This window comes from Crassostrea angulata, chromosome 5, assembly GCF_025612915.1.
Source record: "Crassostrea angulata isolate pt1a10 chromosome 5, ASM2561291v2, whole genome shotgun sequence".
NCBI lineage: Eukaryota > Metazoa > Mollusca > Bivalvia > Ostreida > Ostreidae > Magallana > Magallana angulata.
This window is the reverse complement of record NC_069115.1, coordinates 51,202,457-51,217,538: the sequence shown is the minus strand read 5'-3', so window position 1 is coordinate 51,217,538 and position 15,082 is coordinate 51,202,457. Positions and strand designations below refer to the sequence as shown.

General features: G+C 35.2%; 1 protein-coding gene across 5 annotated transcripts in view; it reads left to right on the top strand.

The window, feature by feature from the left end:
- LOC128185877 (spondin-1-like) overlaps window positions 1–15,082 on the top strand; it is a 41,854-nt gene that overhangs the window by 23,598 nt on the left and 3,174 nt on the right. For 2 of the 5 annotated variants that reach the window (XM_052855559.1, XM_052855557.1), the window contains exons 5-13: window positions 1,854–2,012; window positions 4,854–5,008; window positions 10,323–10,473; window positions 11,028–11,134; window positions 11,474–11,717; window positions 12,201–12,221; window positions 12,707–13,150; window positions 13,791–13,961; window positions 14,438–14,845. In XM_052855559.1, coding sequence (XP_052711519.1) covers window positions 1,854–2,012; window positions 4,854–5,008; window positions 10,323–10,473; window positions 11,028–11,134; window positions 11,474–11,717; window positions 12,201–12,221; window positions 12,707–13,150; window positions 13,791–13,961; window positions 14,438–14,845 — 1,860 coding nt within the window. The remainder of the gene's footprint in view (window positions 1–1,853; window positions 2,013–4,853; window positions 5,009–10,322; window positions 10,474–11,027; window positions 11,135–11,473; window positions 11,718–12,200; window positions 12,222–12,706; window positions 13,151–13,790; window positions 13,962–14,437; window positions 14,846–15,082) is intronic. The other 3 variants (XM_052855560.1, XM_052855558.1, XM_052855561.1) reach the window with 3 other exon arrangements.

Genomic DNA, 15,082 nt, shown 5'->3' with positions numbered 1-15,082 from the left:
GGATCAATTTTGATAGCCCCCCTCCCCCCCACCCCACACACACATTCTCCTTCCCTACAAAAGAAATACATGTACATGTAACGAAGAAATTAAAAATAATACCAGTTGTAATGACAACTTACAATAATGAGTGGATAGACTTTTAATAAAAAAAAAAGGGGGGGGGGGTAATACTGGTAGTATTATCTAATCTGGTGAAAGCTTTGGAGAGTGCAAATCAAGAATCCAGGAGATTACCTTGTGAAAAACCTCAACTGGTCACTGATAAATCATGGCTCTGCAGCTTCTGTTTAGTTTGTACCTGTTATCGTTGAAAAAAAAAATAGAAATTCAATGTTGGAGAGCAAACATTGTCTGCAGCATTATTTGAGAACACTTAAAAATCGCTTGGTAAAAATCAACTTAGATGCAGAATTTCGAATTTTTTCTCTATTCATCTTGTGATGAAGTTATTAATCATAGGACCTTGAAAAAAAATAAATGTCCTTAAAATTGGCCATAAAATGGGATATGTCTACTAGTGGCTGTAAAATTAAAGTCTTTTTTGTGTGTCTTGCATTTTAGATTTAGTGACGAATATGAAGTTGTTAAAATGATATGAAATCAGCGGCATGTTTTTATGGCAATTTACAATGTTCTGTAACATTTTGGATTATAACTTGAATGCATAACAATTGTGTGCAAGTTTTCACATCGGTGGTTGCGTACAAATATATGTAATAATGCGTCTGAATGAAATTGTATCCACCATCCAGACAGACTCTCTAATTGCAGTAAAAATCGCCTCACTTTTTGAGGTGTATCATCCGCACACCAAGTTGTTTTTAGTGGGTGTTAGATATTAATCGTAAACGTCTCTTCTTTGGCAAGCTGTTACATCATCTATTATGCTTCTTTAAACTCTAGGTTTTCGTGGTCATATTGAGTTGCATTTTAACACTTTTATGTGCAGGGTAAAATGATAGGCATGTGGAAGTTAGGGTTATTAATTGATTTGATAAATTTAAATGAACATTAACAGACACTTTACAGAATGTTAAATGTACTTCTGATCAAGTTGCGTGCCAGAAATTCTCAATTTGAATCGGAGATGATGCAATTTAACAAAGTCAATGGATTATTTTTTAAATGGATTGCTTAAAGTTTAAAATGTATGTTCCCTCCCCAAAAGACAATATTGTGTTTTTTTTTTCATAAATATATGTCTTCATATCACGTTTGTAAAGACTCCAAGTCTACACTGAATCGCCCTCGCCTTAATTGTGTCACGAAAACCTGTAATTACCTCCGTCGGAGAAATGCTTCGCCTATTGATTCAGGAGTCACAGTTATGTTTGAATTATTGGCTCTGTTTTTTAATTACACTCACGAGGTTATGATGATCTTTAAGAGGCAGAAGTTCACAATAGCCTTCTTATTTTGAGTGGCCAGGTATTCATTGTCACTTATGATGATACTGGCTATTCTTAAAAATTTGTTCTTTGTAATAAAATCTTTTAGTGGACAAATGCCTTTTGTTTTGTTCAAATTAAAATTCTTTCTTTTGCACTGAAAGTTAATGGATGTCATCAATAAAATTTCACATTTTCCTGATAGATTAATGATTATCTTGAAAACATGTAAAAATAAAGCAAGATGAATTGGATATGCAATCAAGACACATATTATTATTGCACTAAAGGCAATAAGCTAAAATGGGTAATACTATATGATTATGTTGAGGTCAAATGATGATGAAAAAGATTTATCTGGTATTTCTAACATGTGCCAGTGTATACAATCCATAAAGAAAAAATGAGATTGTATTTTACTTTATGTTTGTTGCAGAGTTTAATTGTATCCTTATTTTTCAGTTCCTATACAAGCTCCGCTGGGAGATGCCACCGCCCAGGGTGGTACTCAGGTGGAGCCTGCCCCCCAGTGCTGTGCCTGTGGGGAGGCCCGCTATAAGATGCACTTCCAGGGCCTCTGGTCCCGGCAGACCCACCCAAAGGGATTCCCCATTGATGATGGTAAGTTTCAATTACTTAGTTCTGGAAGACCTAACCCAAGGGAAACCCTTTTACATGCATTGACAATATAGGTCTCAATTTCTTAGTCCTAGCAGACCCACCCTAAAGGATACCCCATTGATGATAGTAGGGATCAGTGTCTTAGGCAGGTAAACCACAGGGGTTAGTTACAAATACGGAAGTTTGTTTATTGGAGCAGTTAATTGGGAATGTTGCTTCCTTTAATGATCGGTATTCATGGGGAATGCTTCAATATAAAAGTTTAGGTGCAATTTGAGGACTAAATAAGAGATGGGGAAAGGAGGAACAGATGTTCACACTAAGAGATCCTCCAATGAGGGCACAAGGTCCTGCGATCTGTATCAGTACTTAGTCCACACCCAGATTTCAAGCTTTTTATTGAGTATGATGAGGTAGATTGAATAATAATGTACTAGTAAAAACCATGAAATCTTGCACTCTATCACAAAGATGCAATATGCACTCTCGTTATAAAACTCAGAATAGAATAAAGAAATCCATCCTTGATGCAACTTCACATTCTTTCATTTTGTTTAGATATTTTTCATTAAATTTTTTCAAGATTCTCTCTTGATGGTTAATTGTAAATCAGACAACAGACAAACAGCTAGACTTGACTTGGAGTAGAAAGCATGTTGTCATGATGAGAAAAGATAGTAACGTCACCGTAAAACTATTAAGAGCATGTCGTAAAAAACAAAACCCTGCCTTCATTTAGCAAAACAGGTGTCTGATAGTGTTAGCATTCTTTCTGCGCTAAAAAACTCATCTCATTACCATTGAAGCTAAATACGAAGTCTCATTCTTCTTTTTCCCTGCACCCGTTGCCTCCATGCAATGCATCAGACTAGATGCTTACTGGGCTCGGTAACGAATATATTAATTTAGCATAGAAAATAATTAAGGGTTTGATTAAGCATCATCCAAAAATATTTTTTCTGACAGAAAGAAATTGATTGGTGTACCGCACTGGAATTTTTAAGGTGGTTCCATTTTTGACTGGTTGAAATGAATTTATTTATCTGTTTATCATGAATATATAACCAAGATTCTGACCTAGATCTTTTTTCTGAACTTTTGATTAACTTCTTTGCTAACGATTTATCAATCTTTAACATTTTCTCCCCGTTGAAATGATAATATTGTCATAAGTTGAGGTGTATTTTTATAACATCTGGGGTCTTCGTGTTTTCCCTGTGTGATTTAGTAGTGACATTTGAAATTTGAAAGTTAAATGGTTCCTCTCTGTTTCTTACACCAAATGTTTTGCTTGGAGCAGTAACATTAATGAGATGTCCACACGAAGTCACCATACAAAAATCTAAATTGCAGAAATCTGCATTATGCTCCACCCCATGTGTGGTTTGGAAACTGATTCTGTTAAATGTCTTCTCAAACAGTATCCTTTAAACAAAATGGAGCTGTCCCGATCAGATTGAAAAGATGATGACAGTTGACAGAAAGTTGTGGTTTTTGACTTCCAGGGATAAAAAAGAATCTATCGGGTAGCCATTTATCATAGCCTTTGACAAAGTGATAAGATTTTAATGCACTTCATGGGGGACATGAGATCGTTCTATATTGATTCCGTAGAGTGGCTTGCCAGTCGAGTTTGCTTAGGGGTCCACAGTTTGATTTGCTCCCCATGTTTTCTCCATTCAGATAGGGTTAATCTCCTTATAGATAAAATATCTCTAAGTGATATAAGTATATATATAATATTGGCCATTGTGCTGGTTGAGAAGAATATGAATAGATAGCATCTGACTAGGAGAGATTTGTTTGTCAAAATTCATCAGCCAGTGAAATGATAGCTGACTCAAATAGCAATCATTTTCACCCATTGAAGTCATTTTTTCTCCAATATTAAGGTGTTTTGCCACTTAGTTAGGCCAGCAACCAAGTTATTTCATAATTCACTAGTGCAAGTTTGATAGATGTGATTTTTTCAGATAAAATTTATGGTACGAGTTTTTATGATAAAATTTTAATTGTGATTCTCTTCAGAAGAGTGAATTATTAAAAGGGATTTCTTAATTGTAAGAGCAACTGTTATTGTACGGGCCCAAATAGAACAGTAATTGATGCTATCCTATATCTGTTATCATACGTTGTATCAAACAGGTGCCCCTTGTATCTCTGACTTCTGTAGTATTTTGTAATGCATGTTTTAATATGTTATTTTATTGGCAAGTTTGAAATAGTTTTTTTAACTTTTAGCCGTAGAGAAAAATCGCAAAATTTATCTTGAAGCGATTACATGCTTATTGCCCAAGTATGAGAAAAATTTTCATTTGGTTATCAGCTATTGAATTATATTTCTAAAGGTTATCATGAGGCTTTTATTCTCTGGAAACAGATGAGAGAGAATCATAGTCTGTATAAGTTGTGGGTCTTTGATGAGTTTCATCCCTTGTATTATCTTATTTAAAAAGTGTAAAAAAATTCTGGGCCCTGACACATAGATATAAAAAATGGGTTATTGATGGGATGGATTTGACATTGGATTAAAGATGAGCTAGCTGGTTTTAAAGAACTACTGAACATTTTTACATGAAGGAATCTGGAAAATCAAGTTTATTCATCAGTATCAAATGCTTAAGATGTCTTTGAATTTGGCTAAGACCTAAAAACTAGAACAGTGTTAGTTTTATTGTAATTATAATAGTGATAATGAATTGCAAACAGATGTTCTGTTTTGTACATGCCATGCATATTAATTCATTTTAATGGTGTTTCTCATATGCAAACTAACCTGCAGACACCTAATTATGAAAATTAATAACATCATCATTAATTAGCATGTTTATTTACTTTCAGTGCAAAAAGTTCAGCTGCATTGGTCAAGCGTCATAGGAGCTTCCCATACTAATGACTACACAGTGTGGAATTATGGGGAATACGCCTCACGCGGGGTGAAGGAAGTCTGCGAATATGGCTTCTCCAACTTCCTGGAGACAGAGTTCAAGAGAAATGTAAGTCAGATTCAAGGGCAATTCAAGGCATAAAATAAGGGCAAGATGAATTTCACAAATTCAAGGCAAAACTATGGTCAAATAAAAGTTCCCTTTGTAAATTGATTTACATTTTAGTTGGAAGTTGGAAGTGTACAATGTTTTATTTGTATTAATGTTTAAGAGCATATCAATAGTAAAAGAAGGTATATTTATGATAGCCTTAAAATCTTTTTGAATGCCCTAGACCTACTTGCCAGACATTATCCCAGGGCATAAAACACAGGGAAATAACATTTTGTTAAAGGATGAAAGAAGGCATTAAAGCACCCCAAGATCAGCAATGATCAGTGTGGGATGTGAGAAAAAAAAAGATAATTGTAGGAAGGTAGAGAAATGTACTTTAAAGATAGATCTCAGTAAGGAAATCAGGAATTCTACTGGTGGTATCTTTGGGATAAAAATCTATTTTAGACACATGAGTAATGTTTGTTTTGGTTTCCAAAAGGATGAGTAGACATTAGCCTCCTACGATTTGTAGGTGTATTTTTTTGTAGCATCTCATGCTTCCCATGAATTTCTTTTTAACTTACTTTAAGTATTATTGAATCAAAAATGTGGTAATTGGCCAATAAAAATATTTTTCTTTCTCCATGACACCCAAAGAGATTTGTTTCAAACAGTTATCTGCTTCAGTAATCAAATGTTTTAACATGATTCCAGGGGGTAGAAGGATCTTTATATAGCTTGTGTTTTTATTGCATGTGTACATGGGTATGACTAGCAAACGCTTTAATGAACACTACGGCACCAGACTGACGAGTTGTCAATCAACTTACAGTTACTCAAACCAGCAATTTATTCCATCTCACACTCCATAAAAACCTAAAAACTTTTCTTCGGCTGAAAATAAAGGCATTTATTGGTATAAATATGAAATAACTCGTCAATTTCCTTGCCCCATTATGTGCTGAAAGCTGTATCATTAAAGTGACTTTGTGAACCACTAGAAAGCATGACAGTGCATATTTGTTTGGCGTCAAATTGAGCAATTGTTAAGACTATTTTAATTGGCAAAAACTTGATTCAAATTATATGTGTTGACAATGGTGCAGACACTAATACCAACAATTTTACATATCTGGCATTCATCGAATTTCAAACAAAATGATCAAAAGCAAATTTGTTAAGTTGCAACAATTTTTGTTGGTTTATGAAAGAGTCCTTTAAAAGCCAGCCCTTTTAAGATATGAAAAGAGGTTTCCCTATTCATAAGGCCTACATCCATCATGATATTGAAGACAGGGAGAAATATCCCTGCCATCCGTGTACTGAGGGTGATAATAGGGACGGCCATGTTAACATTGTGTCCCTTAATCCCTAACTACAACTCATAATCCCAGAAAACCAAGCTAGAGGTCAAAATGAGGTCTCAAAGCTAATTTCTTTCAATTTATTCTTCTTACGACACTCCTGTCTTTATCATAAACATTCAGTCATTTGGGAACACAAGGTCATGATTTGGTCATTTTCATTCATATTCCAATTCTGTTTCGAGGGTTCATATGTGGATATTTGCATGAGACAGTGGTTAGATAACCACATTATTTGAATTGATTCTCAAAACTTGGGATATTATAAAGCAGTGTATTTACGGTCTGACAAATCATACAGGAGTCATTGAGGTAAACTGGGCTGAATGACAGATGCTTAATAAGTCTGATTTAAACTAGATTTCTGCTGAGAAGATGAAGTAAGCTGGCCATCTCTAATCGAGCCAGTATTGGATTCACTCTTTCCTCCTGAAGGGAAGATACCAATAAGTTAGAAATTATCTGTCTCTTTATTACCAGTAAATGCCCCCCCCCCCCTCTTCATATCCCCCCTTTCTTCCTGACCTCTGTGCTCAGATCTGCAGATTCATAACCCCCATTTTCTTATCCCCCCCCCTTCCTGACCGCTAGCCTCTGATCTGCAGAGCCATCAAAATTATTCAGATTTTTCAATAGTTTGTCAGATATTCTGTTAATTGATTATATTTGATCGAGCAATGACATGTGGTGCAGAGAACAGCATAAACTGTTTGGAGAATTCTAGTGATTTTTCTTGTCAACATGGCTTTCTGATGTAGAGACACGCATCACTCTACTTTCCCGTGTTTCCGAGCAGTGATCTTGTTTAAAGACCATTGCCGGATTGACATCAACTCATGTTTTTCAGATTGAACACAAAATAAAATGAAGAAAGAATTTGTAGAATTTCTAAAGGAATGGGTACCAACAATTAGGTGTACTTTATTTATCCAAAAACGTTAGCTGTTTTGCGACACAAAAATAACTTCTTTGAAATCCATATTCAACCGCAATTTTCACTAAAGGGAGAAGTACATGGCTTTGTGAGCAATCATTTTGTTAAAAAAAGAAGACGGATGTATATATAATGTGTTTTATTAACAAATGTAATTTTCATGCCAATGATCATGATTTACTAGTCAGAATTAAAAATATCTGTTCCTCAAAACATCCGACGTCTAGTCGGAATTGTCTGCAATAATCATATGTAATACAATGTTCCCTTTTTTACAAGAAAAAGTACGTAATGATCTATGTTGTTATCAAATAGTTGCACTATACTTGTCTCATGTGATTAAAAAGATGAAAGAGAACAGGCTTGAGATATGACAAATGTGTTCGATTCTCACTCAAGCATAGAACTGTAGATATTAGAAGTTGTGTGCATCGGCAAGGAATGGTTGTGATATTGAGATCTTCAAAGAGGGAATCTGGCTTTATAATTGGATTTAGAATAGCTAGATCCCACTATCAAATCATGATATATATCCAACTGGGCAGAGGTTACTCTCTATTGTTTTTTAAAAATTTTTACGTGATGTACTTTAATTTAACTGGTTGTTTTTTGCTGGAACTGTTTTGGGCTAAGGGGAGGTCATTCTTTAAAATTTAAGCAATTTTTGTTGTTCACCAAAAAAAAAATGTCAGTGACTTGGTTCATTGACAACATAAAAACAAAGTTCCTTTTAGAATGGTTGGAACTCATTAACATGGGGTTCATTTGTTAATGAGTTATAAAGATCCCACATCACATTAATCAGTCAGACATTAATAGAGCAATTCAAAGCTTTTATGAAAGAATAAAAATAAAGCATGAATTATTCATGCCCTTCTTTTGAGTCCATTTAAGGAAAAAGTTTTTACTCATCTAAAAACAGTTTTATGGTACTTAAGAATATAAAAGAAATAAAAAACATTGAAAAAAAAATAATTCATAGGAAAATTTCTTCATCAAGATATGTCAGAATGATACGTTTTTTTGATGTTTTTATTTTTTATTTTTACCAGTCACAATTTCAAGGTTATGCATAACCAACTTAGTAAGATTTTTAGCCAACAAATGTCTTTCATGAATTTAGAAGAACTATGACGAAAGCCGATTTTCATAGATTATATGTGGAGGTGTTTTGATAGGGAAATTTGTGGGAAGTCTAGCTATTCGAGGGAAAATATATGAAAACTGCCGTGAAAAGTGTGGGCATTATTCAGTGTCACTCAGGACTCCATTAAGAGCCTGGCAAGGGAGACTTGATTCAATGATCTTTTCTCCTAATAATTCAGGCAGATAGATTTATAGTTTTTCTGAATTCTGCTTGATTTCACAAGTGTATTTGTCTTCGTAAAGTAAAAGACCTGCTGCTATTGATAGAGATGCAATAAAACTGCCATGTTATGCAACTAGCTGATTACAGAGGTAAAGATGGAGAGGGGGATACACATTTGTTAATTAAGATCTACTGCAAGTGTAGGCCATATAACACCTCAGAGTCAGTCAGAGGCAGTCAGAGTTAAAAAAGAAGTGTAATTGGTATGTGTCAAGAATAACTATTTCAGGATTGAATTATTTTGTGTAAGGAACTCTAAAAGTGGCATCTTCAGACGAATTATGATACAACATGATTGACAGCAAAACTCAAGGATTCAAGCCTCTGTTTCCTTGCTTTGCCCACTTCTCAGCACTGATTGTCGGGCGGGCAGCGGGCTTAGTACACCAACAGTCTCTTTTCCTGAATTCAAATTTGCATCCTTTGCACAGTCCCAATGCTGCAAATTTCTCAGCATTTATATCATTACATTAAACTTCCATACAAAGCCAGCTAGGTTGTTTTGACAGTATTTGTATAAATAAGAATTCTTGTATTCATTCTTGACTAAAATGGAGATTGAGAGAAAGGATTAGCATTGAGGGGTAATCTATTGAATTAATAAAGGGAGGATTTGATATACTGCATCCTGTGACCTGCTCTCACATACTTTACTGCCTTTTTCTTGTCCTCTCCACAAACGAGAGTCTTGGTTTTTGATAAGGTTTGGTGGAGTGTCTGCTACAGTTGATGAATTATGTGATGCATTATTGCTATAAAAATTTATGCTCATTAATCTCACTGATTATGTAGCACCTAGATTCCAGTGGCAGCATTTATCAGCGTTAAGGACTGAAGTTTATTGGTAGTCCATCATATTTATTTGATTATTTTTCATAAAACATTCTATTAGATTTTTTGATTCCAAAGTCTTCCCATGTAGACGTGTCATTTTATGATAGAGGAAGGTATTAAAGTGGATCATTAAAAACCCTGTATCCAAAGTACAGGGCAGTTTGTTGCAACAATGCATTCATCTCGAATTCCCGAGGATTTTAAAGTATTGACAGGTTAAAGAAAGATACATTCATATGGGTGGGGTTACTTGTAACAAACGAGCTGTCAACCCTTTGACCCCTGGACCATGGATCAAGGATAAGCTCACATAATTCAAATTGAAGCACGCAATGAACATCATCTATTGTTGAATAATTCCAAGAGTACATTTTATTAAATCTCTAGTACTCTGTACTTATTAATAAAGCTTTAAATCATACACAGGAAGGAATCTTATGAATTTCATACTATTAAAGATAAGATATTGATTTTTTGTATGAAATTAGCTATCAATGTTATAACACACAAAAAGTTAGAAAATCGTTCAAATACTAAAGATAAAATACTGTAAATTATATTCTTGTTAATTGAATGAAATATATTTATTTAATAATTAAATCTACATGCAATTGCAATAGAATACAGTATAGGCTCAAATATAGTAATGTAGCTTTATATACATACAGTGTAAACAGATGATGAGATTCATGTAAAACCGAAGCAGAAGTTTCACAGGCTCCCAGAAATACACAAAAAAATTCCATAGGATCACCACTCCATGGATTGACCTTTATGAGAAAAACAATTCCTGACATGTTGTTATCAATAATTATTATATTACAGAGCAAGAGCATCAAGTCGGTGCTGAAGACCACACCCCTGTGGGGTGAGGACAACCTTCAAGGTACGGTGACGGCCAAGTTCCAGGTGGACACCAGCAAGCACCTGTTCTCCCTGCTGTCTATGATCGGGCCCAGCCCCGACTGGTGTGTAGGTATGTCTTAAAGGGGCTGCAGAGTGCTCAATTTTTAAAATCATTGATTACCGTATATTAGGTAATTTTCGCGTGTCACAAAATTTGCAAAAATGGGGGAAATGTGTAGCGTTTTAAATTTGCGACGGTCATTTTTTGCGATTTTATAAGTTTGAAATAAAAAATAATCCAAAATAAAATTTTTGCGTTTTCAATATTTTGCAATTTTTAAAGAGATCGCGAAAAAAGTGAAAATCAGATCATCGCAAAAAATTATCGTATATACGGTATTTGTCTTGTCACACAATGTTCAATAATTTTAATTGAATATTTCCCTGGTCACAGAGTTTATATTTGTTATTATAATTGTTTAATTATGATCATTCATTGGCATTGATGAATATCAACCTGTTACCGATCAACACATGAAATATAAAATCAACTATATTCTGTATGTAGAAACTTCAGTGCTTATTAGATACACTCAATAAAAGAATATTGAAATAGCCAAAAAATAAAAGACAGATTGTATTTATGGCTTTTCACTGTTTTATATTTTTCTGGATAATTTTTAGGTGTGAATAAGGTTGACCTGTGTCAGCAGAACTGTACATGGGCGGACTCTATGACCATAGACCTTTACCCCTGGGACGCCGGCACAGACAGTGGAATCAGCTACTTTGTAAGGCCACGTCCTCGGCGTGAATGAATACAATGGCTCCAATCATATTCATGTCTACAGCAATAATTTATACCCGTATATATTCTGGGTCTAATTTTTAAAAAATTTATTACAAATGTAATTTGAGTCGTCCTGACCTTTTGATACAGGCATAGTTTTATTAATCTGTGAAAATATAAAAAGAGGCTCATGAAGTAATCATCCTTCTTCTTTGCTATATACTCCATGGGAGGTAACTCTCAGATATTCACTGTTAAGTGTCAAACTGTTGGATAATTTCATTTGTATTTGTTATAAGGATGATTCTTATTAACATTATATTGATATTTTGTTAAAAAGGACGACAATATAGAAACCAACCCCCCTGAAAAAATCCAGCACATCACGAACAGGAAGCCCAACCATCCAGGCTCACCTTTCTTCTCGAAGCACCCCATCAAACCGATGGCCCGGGTCACCTTGACCAAAACCAAGGACATTTGTAATGGCGATGGAAAGGAAACAGATACCCAGGACGAGACGATGAGCACCTCAGAGCTGATCAAGCTGATGAAGAAGAAGATGATGATGAAGAAGAAGATAGGTAAGGCTCGGCATCATCAGCAAGCAAACCTAGATCTGTGTGTGTCTTCTATGTGTGTGTGTGTGTGATAATAGGTATGAGTCTCTGAATCTGTTAGTCTGAGTAGGCTGAATGAGTAGTAGGGATTAGTCCATTCTCTTACAGCAGATAAGGGTAACACTCTTTTAGGAAATTACACTTGGATTGTGTTATGATTAACATTTTTGGATGCTGTTCGATCATTGACTGAAATAGAATCACTTGATAAAATTCACCTTTGTATTGGAAGCCAGCATGAATAAGAAAGCATCCTCTGTGTTCTTTTTGATGGATAGACAATGGACTTGTAGGTTATCTCTGTGTAAAGTAGTCAAGAACCTTGGTCTCCACTTCTCTATGCTGTTCTGTATTTCTCTATGCTGTTCTATATTTTCTCTATGCTGTACTCTGCTTCATGCTTTCACTGACCTGCTTCTTCCATTGCTGTCATTTTCATTTTAACAGCTGATAAATATCTACAGAGCAGTAAGTAGACATGTTTCACTGTTGTGATGTACTGTTCACACATTTACAGGGCAGTTCTTGTTACTCTGTGTTTCGTCTTCATGTATCTTGTCTAATACTGCATACCTTTGCAAAATCTACACGCATTGTAGACAAATACTGCAGTCATCAGGACCAAATATAACTTGTTGCATGAGGCATGCCTTTTATGCTTTAGCAGTTGTCAGAGTTATACATGAAATCTGAAATTTTGTGTGATAAAAAAGGGAATAAAACAAACACCAAAATTGGTCAATCTGTATATATTGATACTGTGAATTTTATTTTCAGCTGTAGATTTTTGATGGGATTTGTTTAGTTTTCTCACAGTGTAATGTGTATGTTTATGTCCTAACTCTGACTTACTAATGGATGACATTGAGATTTTTTTGTGGTCTAATTATTGCATGGGGCTGATCGCGGTTTTCATTATGTAGACCGTTTAACCCTAACTACCTTAATTTCAGAGAGAGAAAAATGTGCAGCGACCGAATGGACGGAATGGTCCGTCTGCAGCAATTCTTGTGGGAGTGGGAAACAGGAACGACGACGTCTGCTGAAAAATCCACAAATTCAGCCTGAGGTGTGTGGCATCGACCTTGATGAGTCAAGGTCGTGTCAAGGAGATTGTTTGGACTTGGGGTCAGGGAGCAGTGTCAAGACTCTGCCTGACGATTTCATTGTAAAAATAGACACGAGGGTCCGTGACCCCTCCGACCTTTGTGCCATCACTCATTGGAGTGACTGGTCCCCCTGCAGCCAGACCTGTGGGGTGGGTCTCAGGGAGAGGTGGAGAAATTTCTTAAAGAAGAGTAACACGACCAGCAAGTGTGGTATTCACCTGATGGAGAAAGACTTGTGTCGAGCTCAGCTTGACTGTCAGTCAGCCATACAAAATAAAGACTACTCAGGTATTTAAGATGCACTGCATTCTCTGATGGAGTTTGGATTCCCTCCCCTTTTTTTGGTTGTTCAACCCCTTTGTTTTTCCTTTTGTTTGTTTTGATCCCAAACTAACATGTATTAAATTTTAAACAAGTTTGACAGCTGTTGGTGCAGTGAAAATAAGTTTAGTGCTTGCTGTCTTGACATATGCCAGCCCAAATTCCTTAAAACAGCACAGCACACAGATATGGCCTCAATAAATGAATGAATTGCTATCATAACCTCACTGCTGCACAAATTAGGAATCACAAATTGCAACAACACAATACACATTGCACCCTTCTGGAGCAGCTTCCAACAATCTTTTCTTTAAAATCAAAATCTGATAGATAGATTTAGTCCTTTTACTTTATTTAAAGAAACACTCCAAGGTCAATTTGATTTCAAAAGAAAAAAAAATTGCATGTTATAAGATTTGGTGTCAGATATTTAATAAATTTTGTAATAAATAACAAACTAGTGAATATTATCTGTATTTTTGTATAATTCAGTACAAAGTGATAATAATGATACAACATGTACATGTATACTGAAATAACATGTATGTACATGTAAAGATTTAGAATTTAAAGCATGAAGAGGTTGACGGGAAATTTTTTCTTGCAGCAATCTGTCAGTTGAGTCCCAGTGTGGGGCCATGTAGGGGAAATTTCCCTCGCTGGTATTATAACACCACCCTCAATACTTGCATGGTTTTCCCCTATGGTGGTTGCCGTGGTAACGATAACAAATTTGAGAATGAGGCCGATTGCAACAAGTATTGTACAGAAAACATGGGTACAAATTCTTTCTTATGTCAAAGTCAACTATAAACAAATTTACAATTTGTTTTCAATTCATTCTTGTACTTAAAACTGTAAACGTTTATATATTTGCAGCAGCATTTACTGCTTTCCGCTCGCTTTAGTCAGCTATCACTTGTAGTCATTTGAGCTAAAATATCAATGTATTTGTCATAACTTGTAGTTGAACAATACACATCTGTCTAAATTATGTAATTCTCAAATCTCTAACGATATTGTATCTGCTGTAGAGTATATGCGTTTACAGACATATTATAAAATAATTCAATGAAAAACATTCAATCTTTAAGAAAAAGCAATAAAAATTATTTAAATGGAGCTGATATTTTTTGCTTCATGAAAGCTTATTTTAATGTTTGTTGTAAACACAGTGTGTTAATTCAGGACAAAATAATGATTAAAGGTCTTCTCTGTTGAATTTGATTGTTAAAGTTATTGTTTGTTTTACAGCATTGTTTAATTCAAGAAACGAAGTGGTGACACCCATGGAAGGGGACATAAAAGTAACAACAATAAAAACCAAAAACATTAACAAAAGTAACAAACGCAAACGAGGAAAGGGGTCCAAGCGAGGGAAAAACAAGAAGAAGAAAAATAGGAGAAGGAAGAAGAATGGCAAGAAGAAGGGGAAAAGAAAGTCGCTGAAACCCAGACCCCCTGTGGAGCCCCACGACCCTAGCCTGGGTCCGGCTATTGACTGTATGGTGTCAGCATGGTCTGACTGGGGTCAGTGCAGTGTTACATGTGGGCGAGGAGTGATGACAAAAACTAGGACAATTAAAGTGCCAGCCGATAACGGGGGACAAAGATGTCCCAGAAAGCTGGTGAAAACACGAAAGTGTAAATTATCAAAATGTCGTAAGTATATACTTAATGTGAATTCCTTATTTGATGCGAGTACTTAAATCTGCGATTCCAGTATTTTGTATAAAATCACGAGAATATAAAATCACGATAACCAATTTTTAAAATAAAAATTCCAAAAGTTCAAACTGTTTGAAATATAAAAGCAAAAGTTTAAAATCTGTGAGGGTTGCTTCTCGCAATATCACATGGAAATTAATTCCTCATGTTTAATTAGGAATCTACAGTATT